At 41.4% G+C, this 9,905-nt stretch overlaps 1 protein-coding gene across 1 annotated transcript in view; it reads left to right on the top strand.

Moving 5' to 3' along the window:
- The first annotated feature begins 2,425 nt into the window (after positions 1 to 2,425).
- The window catches only part of SLC25A36 (solute carrier family 25 member 36), a 149,613-nt gene continuing 142,133 nt past the window's right edge, over positions 2,426 to 9,905 (top strand). Inside the window, exons 1-2 of the mRNA XM_033958382.1 lie at positions 2,426 to 2,544; positions 2,657 to 2,798. Of these exons, the coding sequence (XP_033814273.1) occupies positions 2,758 to 2,798 (41 nt within the window). The 5' untranslated portion in view covers positions 2,426 to 2,544; positions 2,657 to 2,757. The remainder of the gene's footprint in view (positions 2,545 to 2,656; positions 2,799 to 9,905) is intronic.

Genomic DNA, 9,905 nt, shown 5'->3' with positions numbered 1-9,905 from the left:
TTATGAGACAGGAACAATGAAAGAATGGACATAAGACTGGGAGAGCTGTCTGGTAGAATACAGCCCAAGATGCATGCACATTGGTGATGGGAGATGGGCCCTGGTCTAAGGACCTTTGGGGTTGTGCTATTCTAAGTATGTGTGAAGTGCCTTTGTGCTACTCTTCAGCTAAAAAAAAACCCTTGTGTCCTCAGCTTACATATCTTCTGATGAGAATGTGGCCATTCTGTTGTGGTAGGTAGATTTTCTCCCTTTGGAAGGCCTCAGGTCCACATGGATGCAGTCAATGACACCAAGAACAGAGGAAAAGGGGACAATCTCTTAGAATTGGTCATAGTATGCTGTCTACTCCTGGATCTGGGGAATTGCAAAATAGTCGGCAGTGTGTGTGAGCAGGAACTGTGTGATGCACTGGGAGATGGCTGAGGCTTATAGTGACTGACAGTAGTGAGAAATGCAAATGCAGAGATGACTTTGCAGTGGACAGACATGGGTTGTTCTGCTAGAATGGTTGGTGGAGAAACGGCACTACTAGTTAATTCTCGAGAGTCATTATCTCACACAGTTCTTCAAAGCATACGTATCCAATGTCCCCAGGAAGTCATTTTCAAATCCCAAACTGGGTTCCTAGTCAGAACATTGCTCCAAAGAACCACTGTATTTATCCATCCTTTGGTTTAAGATTGTTGAGATATCCACAAACTTTATTTGTGACTGTTTAGTTTGTTGTCTATTATTGAAATGAAGCACCAGGCTATTTTGACATCTTGCATGCCATTTCCTTGTTGGTCATGTTCCTTGTAGGTGCCTATGTATCTAAAATATTAGGGGTAAATGGGCAAAAATTGAAACTAGACTGGAGCCATACAGGGTCTTATGCCTTCCTCTCCTAAATTAATTTTCAAGTTTCTGGCCCATCAGCTCCCCCTCTGGAGAATTAAACTTTACAATCATTATCATCCCACTATAACACAATAAAAAATGCATAATCTGATATCACGCTAAAGTGATAAACATTAAACTTTGACAGACAAGAGTAGGCATGGATAAATGTGGCTGTCATGACTTACTATTCTGCTCTGACTGCAGTTGTGTTTTGCTTCCCCTCTAGTTGCTGCTGCCTGTTCAGGAGCAGGTATAAATGTTAGCAGACAAAAATACAAGTATATTTTACAAATAATTCAGACAATAGGAAATTGAGGCATCCAAGGGCTCCATTGGGAACCCTGGGCACCAGGCCCAGGGCAGGTGAAGAGGCACTAACTCCCCCAAACCTTGATGGGGGCTGAGATTGCTCTTGCTGCCAAGAAAATTCAGCAGGACCAAAAATGGCTGCTATTGCCATAGAAAGCATCAGGATAGCAAGTCTCAATACTGAGACAGAAACAGCCTCAGCAGACATTGGGGAAAACTCTCTGGGACCACTTGCTGTTCATCCAGAGCCAACTGCAGCTCAGGGCTCACTGGGCTTCTGCTGCCCGCTTGCCTGATTTTCAGATGTTGATTTTTTTTTTTTTTTAAGTTGTTGTTGCTGCTGCTGGGTTACTGTCATTCACTGTGCAGCCCGAAGACTACACTAGTTATTTGCAATGTTTGGCTGAGTGTGTTGGTGCGCAATGAACTTTTCAAAATAACACAGGTTTATGTTTATTATCAATTCATATGGCGATTTATCTCAATACCTGGACCCCTGAAGAAGGCGTGTTTACCGAAACACAGACTGTGTTGGGTCCCTAGGTTTGTTTAAAGGGTGGTAATATTAACCACATTCATATTTGATATAATAAACATAGCCTGCATCTTGTACATTCTGTCTGCAGTTTTTTTTCTTGTTTTTTTTCACCTTAAGCATAATACACAGAGATACAAACCTGTGCATCTTTCTGGGCAGACTGGATGGTACCATTCAGGTTGTTAATGTGTTTTCAAATATTACTATGCACTCTTGTCACAACTCCAGGAATATTTTTTTTAGCTAATTTTGAACTTATGATGTTGATAATCTGAATTCTTTTCACTGAACTTACGTTTTGCAGGTCGCATAATAAATCCAAAACGCTGCTAATAAGCTGGGGGCATCCCATGCATAACTTTAAAAGCATTATAACGATGAAAGTGGTGCTGTACAGTTTTTAACAAATATACATTAATAACATAATCACATATTTTAGCTTTCATAGTAGTTCCCCCTGCACGTTTATTAATAAGTACTTCGATTTAAAAAACGTAAAAACAGGATGATCGCTAAAGTTACCTAATACTATTCCAATATAGGACGAGAACACACAACGACCTTTCCCAACCCTTGCAGACGCACCTCCATTGATAAAGCGCTTAGCTCGCATCACGTGAAAGAAGCATGACCACGGCCTGCGCACGTTAGCGGAGAGGGGGGGAAACCGCGCAGAAACGTCACTTCCGCCAGTAGGCGCGGGCCAATCAGCGCGTCTGTTTATGTCGGCACTGGATTTTGCTATTAATAAGACATTTATTTACAGAGTGCTGGCGCTAGATGGTTGGGGGGGCTCAATGCTGTGACCTCGGGTAAAGGAGTAGCTGCTCCGCGGGGCGGGGGAGGGGCTCTGCCCATCTCTGAGCGGGTACGCGCATGATAACTGGTTTCCTCCCCCCTTCTTTTTTTTCCTTTCTCTGGTAGTGACGCCCCTGCCCGGGAGATCCGAAGGCCCTCGAGGACGACGGGGGAGGTGGCTTCGCTTTTTCTTCAGACTGGCTGCAGAAGAACAAGAATGAGCGAGAATGAGCCAGAGAGATACCCTGGTGCATCTGTTTGCTGGAGGGTACGTAACGGAGGCGGCGGCCGGGATGGCCTCCACCCCCTTTATTTGCCCCGCGCTCTCTGCCTGGGCGCGGTTTGAGCTGCGAGGTGGTTTCGGGTTCCTAAAGGGGACGAGTTGGGGCGGATGTGGGAGGGAAGAGCGCGCGGCAGCGGGTGGCTCCGGTTCCGGGAGCGCTGACGGTTTGGCCTGCCGCTCTGTGCAGCAGCCTCTTCTGACGTGCATGTCCCGTGGCCTGTGCCTGCTCACTTTTTTTTTTCTCTCTCCATTTATATTGCGCTACCGCTTTCTATCATCAAAGATAATTGAGTGGTATAGCACAAATAGTAATTTCATACAATGTGATGTGATAATAATAAAACGAAATTACAAAATTAGGGGCATAACATGCCTCGGGGCATCCTGCTGATATGAAGGGGTGGGGGCAGAAAGCGATGGACATCTGTGGCTTATTCTCGGGTTTCTCACCATTTCTTGCTGGGGTTTCTTCTTCCTAACCAGAGTTTGTCAAGATATTAAACACTGATGATGCTTCACTTTCCCTGGGAAATATTTTAGTGATTGCCCCCTCCCCCTTTTTCTTAATCTATCAGCCCAGCCTTCTAAGTCTCTGCATAAAAAAAAGTTGAGTGCAGCACTTCGTTATATTGCTGGCCTTGCTAGTGCCAGTATGCAATATGATAGATTATTTCTCTGGCACTGTTGATGATTTTGACTGCTGACTTTGGTGAAAGTATTTATCAGGCCGTTCTTATAAATAATTGTACAGTATATTTATCTGATTCCATGTGTTTAATAGTAATTTAATAGCCATTTTTGTAAGCCTGTGTTGGTTGTTATAAAGGAGTTCTTAGTAACTTGATTGTAAAAGAGCTCTTTAATTCAGTTGCTACAGTGTTAAAAAGGCAACTTTTTTGGTGCTCACAAGGATAGTTCTGATTCTGATGTCTGTTCAGATGCAAGCATCCTGTTGCACTCAAAACCAAAAAGGTTTTAAAAGGTAATTTGAAAGCTTCCCCAGCTCTTTAAATTTCATTATATTATTGATAGATACACATTGTGCCTGTTGATTGTCACAAAATATGTAATGGCAGTTTGTTCCCTGTAGAACTTCCTTCACTATTATTTACTAAAGTAAAGAAATCTTGGGTCTTGCTAAAATTGTGCTATTCAGCAATGCTTTTTGGCTAAAGGAGCAGTTTTTATTTTTTGTTATGCTCTATACTGAAAAAAAGAGGCATATCATATTTGATAGGATGGTGACAAAGAGCAAATACACAGCTTGCATAGTGTCCCTGTTTTTGAATACTACAACTACTTTCTTATTTTTGGTAAATATCAAATGTTGGCGCTTTGGAGGCTGTATGTTACTTAGCTTATGAATTTGGAATGTTGGTAAATGCCTAAACACCACAAATGGTGTCTAGATTTAGAAAAGAATATCGCTGGAAAACAGTAAAATCAAGGGATTATTGTAGTTTGGAAGCTCCTGCACTTTAACAAACTTGTAAATTTTTATGTTACTCTAGTTCAAGATGAAAAAAAGCTACAGAGAATTCAGTAGAAGGACTGGCTTCTTTCCACAAAATATCACCAGTATATCCAGATAGGATTTAGCATAATTTTAAGGAATGGTGTTTCCCAAAATCTGGGTGGACTGTTGTACACTTCACCAGCCTTTAACTCATTAGTTTAGGGTTCCTTTTACAAAGGTGCGCTAGCGATTTTATCTCACGCACCGGATTAGCTGCTCAAGAGGAGGCGGTAGCGGCTAGCACTTGCAGCATTTTAGCATGCGCTATTCCGCGCGTTAAGGCCCTAACGCACCTTTGTAAAAGGAGCCCTTAGACTTGAGTTGAATTTTCTGGTTTACTAGTCTGAAGGAGCCTTTTTACTAAGCTGCATTAAGTGCTAATTTGCACTTATTGCAGGATGCACTAAAGTGTTAGTTTTTCAATCAGTGTGCGGTATTTATCTATTTTTTTTAAAAACAACTTTGGGGGAGAGCATGTGTCTGATGTAAGTGGGAGTGGAAGCAATATTCAATTAGATGGGCTTTTACAAAGATGCACTGTGGAGCAGCCCATAAGAATAAAATGACCAGCTTGGCATTTAACGTGCGCTGCTCGGCAGCACACTCTTATAAAAGGACCCCCTAGAGCAGTGTCTCTCAAACTTTTTAGCCCAAAATTAGAACACCTGCCCACCCTCTTCGCACTACCCTCAGGCGCTGCATTACAGCTTGAGTTCTCAAGCAAGGTCCTTGGCATCATTATCGATTCTTTTCTCTCCCTCAATGACCACCTCAATTCCTTGGCTAAGTCATGCTTTTTCAGCCTCCACATGCTGAGGAAAGTAGGATCCTATTTTCGCCAACAACATTTCAGCGTCTTTGTCCAATCCATCATCCTCTCCAAACTAGACTACTGCAATGCCATCTACTTAAGCCTATCAAAAAAAAAGTCTTCAAAGACTTCAGCTAGTCCAGAATACTGCAACCAAGTTGATATTTGCAAAACGCAAGTCTGACCATGTCTCCCCACTCCTAGCCAAACTTCACTGGCTCCCAGTGATTTCCAGAATTCATTTCAAATGCTACTGCCTGGCTTTTAAGATCATTCACGGCCTCATTCCTCCCTATCTTATAATTCCTGGAGTCCTGACTCTACCAGACCTGCCCAAAGGTATAAACTATCCTTTCCCTCTTTACACAGTATTCGCTATGCAGGCAAACTGGGAAAATCCCTTCTCTTCAGAATCACAGGTTTTTGGAACGACCTTACTACCCCGCTGCGGAACCTGGGCTCCCTCCAATTATTCCGCAAGCAATTGAAAACCTGGCTTTTCACTAAAATGTAATTCTATCCCCCTTACTCTTCTCTTCTATATATAAGTTCATGTAAACCTTTTTTTTTTTTTCCTTCTCTTCCTATATTTTAAGTTCTTGTAAACCGTGCCGAGCTCCACATCCGTGGAGATGATGTGGTATATAAACTTAAGGTTTAGTTTAGTTTAGCACACTAAACAGAGCAAATGTTTTTCACGGCACACTATAATTGAAATTATAAAATTGCAAAACCAACAAAATATTAAAATTTGAGTTGTTTAAAGTTCTTTAAGCTATGTCTGGGTAATTATAACAATGGTGAAGCTAGATAGAATAGAATTGCTTATCAATTCGATGGATGTGCTTGTTTTGGAGTTCAAATTAATTCAAAATGTAGCTTGATGGTCGACAAGCAAACATGCATTTCATCATCTACCATCTGCAGTCGTGTTCTCTTTTTTTAAAATTTAATTTCTATCAGAGCTGAAAATCCAAGTTCGCAAAGATAAGAAAATTCAAATGGTAATAAAGCCTTGATTGTTTGGTTTTTTTTGTTCAAGTTTGGATACTAAACTACTGCTTAAAAAATAAAAATTACTTGCTGTTAGTTTTCAAGGACTAATCACGTCAAGGAATGATGCTTGTCTGGGCGGTTGTATGCTTATGCACACAGATGCTCATAACATCGACAGTCTCTTGTGTACGTGATATACATACATGTCATCTATTCCAGCATATACTTATGAAGGGAATTTTTTAAATAAAGTCGATTTCTGGAATCTCTTTGGGGCACACAGTTTGAGACACACTGCTCTAGAGAATTGATATTATCACCGCGCTAACTGGTTAGCGCATCTATAATAAGGAAGCCCTTAGCACTCCTAAATAGGAGGTTGTAAGTGCTTCTGTATTAATATTTTTGAAATGGCTTCATTCTAATGCTAACATTAACACTTAGCATTAGCACATGGCCAGAACTTCAACAAATAATAGAAAAATGCCTGCACTAGAAATGGACTTAGTGTGCAGGAAAGACTTGCATTAGGACACTCTAAATTCATTTACAAGCATAGCTTCTTTGTATTTACTTAAATCCTATGTTGTGATCATTTTTAAAAATTACTTTAACTTGCAAAAATGACATTTGGCATTCATTTGTTCAAGGTGTGTTCAAATTGCAGTGTCTTGTAGAGAAGCAATCTATTATGAAGGGTGATGTAAAAATTAGTTTATAGTTGTGAAATACACTGCTGGTATTCATCAAATGCGGAATCCAAGTGTAGTGTACTACATATCTTCCTTATTTTTGGAATAGCACTCTGTAAATTTGATACCTAAAAGACCAGCCAATATAAGCCTAAAGTAGAAAAACAGAAATGCTAGTACAGAGCTGATTTATTGCTGAGTAAGCTTTAATAGCAACAAGAGAAATGAGTGAGCAGAGAGTGAAATAGTTTTCTTCGTGCCTTAAAGTAGGTCAAAAGTAACTGAGCTGAGCTTGAAGGCCTGGTCTAATGTATAAAAAATGTGGCTGCAGTACTGTTAGACTATGCTTTCAGGAGAAAGAAGGAAGACAGCTGTTTCATGGCAAAGGCCAGTTAGGAGAAGATCTAGCATCCCAAATTTATTATTCATCAATAGAATGGTTTGGTTTAATTTGAACGAGAACGGTACAGATTAGGGAGTGAAGAGCTTATGTGCACGACAGAAGAGCGGGACTTGGTTGTGACTGTATGTGATAATCTTAAGATTGCCAAACAGGTTGAAAAGGTGACGGTAAAAGCTAAAAAAAGGATGCTAGGTTGCATAGGTGCATAGGGAGAGGTATGGCTAGTGGGAAAAAGAAGGTATTGATGCCCCTGTATAAGATTTTGGTGAGACCTCATTTAGAATATTGTATACAATTCTGGAGGCCGCATCTTCAAAAAGATATAAAAAGGATGGAGTCGGTCCAGAGGAAGGCTACTAAAATGGTATGTGGTCTTCATCATAAGGCTTATGGAGACAGACTTAAAGATCTCAATCTGTATACTTTGGCGGAAAGGCGGGAGAGGGGAGATATGATAGAGATGTTTAAATACCTATGGAATGTAAATGCGCATGGTTGAGTCTCTTTAATTTGAAAGGAAACTGCAATGAGAGGGCATAGGATGAAGTTAAGAGGTGATAGGCTCTGGAGTAATCTAAGGAAATACTTTTTTACAGAAAGGAAGGTAGATGCATTGAACAGTCTCCCAGAAGAGATGGTGAAGACAGACTGTCTGAATTCAAAAGAGCCTGGGATTATTGGCATGTGGGATCTCTCGGAGAGAGAAAGAGATAATGGTTACTGTGGATGGGCAGACTAGATGGTCCATTTGGCCTTTTTCTGCCATCATGCTTCTAATATATACTTGTATTGCTTTATGTCCCTAGGCTTTCACAAAAACATTTGGAGGTCAACTAGGAAACATTCCTAAGATTTCACACAGAGCGTTCTTTGACTAAGCTGCATGCTAATATCTACTGCATTAAGAAAGTAACCAGTGTGGTAAAAAAATCTCAGCTGCCTAATGTAGGAATTTCTGGCTGTATCAACTAGCACTTGGGTCAGTACTAAGTGCTGGCTGTCATGATTCTTGATTAGTTCAGCTGAACGTATCACCACTAACCGAGCAGGAGTGAAATTTGGCGCTGAGCGGCTTCCTGAATGACTCTCTTGAGAATTTGCAGGAGCCATTCAAGAAGCTACGTAGTGCCGAGCAGTAGCACCAAATTGCACTCCTGCTCAGTACCGCTCAGCGGCTGAATCTGGATCTTACGGCAGTGACCGGGCAGGAGCGCGGAAAGCTCGTTCCTGCCTGCTACACCTCTGGACCACCAGGGATTTCAGCGGCAGAGGAGGTACGATGGATAGGGCAGGGTGGAGAGACTGGGAGGGAGGGAGGGAAGGGGGCTTTTTGCAGTGCCTGGCAGAGAGGGGGCTGGGTGCAGAGCCTGACAGAGGAGAGAGGGAAGGGGGCTGGGTGCAGCACCTGGCAGAGAGGGGGCTGGGTGCTGAGCTTGACAGGATGGAGGGAAAGGGGCTTGGTGAAGCGCCTGACAGGGGAGGGTGGGCGCGCCTGGCAGGGGAGGGTGGGTGCGCCTGGCAGGGCAGGGCACTTGAATATTAAGCCGCCCGATTTATATTTGAATCAACCATTTTTCCTCCTTTTCGAGTATATATGGTAATCCTTGTTTCATTATGAATAACTTTTGGACTATAATGTATTAAATAGAAAACTATCTAGATTTTTCCTCAATAAAGCATTTTATTTTTTTTTTAAAGTCCAATTTAAATAAAAATCTGATTTTTTTTAAATCATTGGTTTTTATCCATACTGATTTACTGCAAAGACTTTGTACTTAACATTTGCAAAGTTTTGCTGTTAAGTGCAAACTTGTGCTTTAGTATAAGGACGCCACAGTATTTTTCCTTCTTTCTGCAATAAAGATATTAAGATGGACCAGGAGGATGTTATCTCAGAGAATTACTTATGTAGTTTTTTTAAAAAAATCTTCTCTTCTCCCCCCCCACCACCAACCTTCTGGTTATTGCAAAGTGAAGGTATCGCTCTAGACCTAATTTAAAAAAAAAAAGTGGAAGTTTGATTTTTGATTAATTGGGCCAAGAGAACTTGAGAAGTTTGCCAAAAGGGAAGAGTTGCTAACATTGTTTTCAAAGTACATTAGCCCCCCCCCCTTTACAAAGCTGCTCTAGCGGCTGCTGCTGCCCTGAAATCCATAGGAATTTAAAGGGCTTTGGGGCTTTTACCATGTAGCAGCTGCTAGCACAGCTTTATAAAAGGGGGCTATATAAGAAGCCTGCAAAGGAATTAATTGTACACTGATTGATTTGTAGATGGAGAAGTAAAAAGTACACCCTGGGGATAATGCCATAACAGAAAAAAGTAATTCTTTGCTTTGATCTTTACAATGGAGGATTTTGAGGTTTCCCATCCCATAAACATTTTCGTCAAAAGAACTAAAGAGAAAATCAGTATGAAATCATGGGGATTTATCGCTCTTAAGCCTATCAATCTGCTTGCATACCTCTTCTAGACTGATCATCAACCCTGTCAGTTTCCCGTCTTCGTTTCCAGCATATAGCCTGAAGGGTTCCAGAATGCTGTGTATATCCTCTTCGGTAAATACAGATGCAAAAAATGTGCTCAGTTTGTTGGCGATTTCTTTGTCCTCCTTTAGCACTCCCTTTATTCCACGGTCATCCAACGACCCCTCGCTTCCTTCGCGAGTCGTTTCCC

Source organism: Geotrypetes seraphini, chromosome 9 (genome assembly GCF_902459505.1).
Source record: "Geotrypetes seraphini chromosome 9, aGeoSer1.1, whole genome shotgun sequence".
Lineage (NCBI taxonomy): Eukaryota > Metazoa > Chordata > Amphibia > Gymnophiona > Dermophiidae > Geotrypetes > Geotrypetes seraphini.
This window is presented reverse-complemented; position numbering and strand designations above follow the sequence as displayed.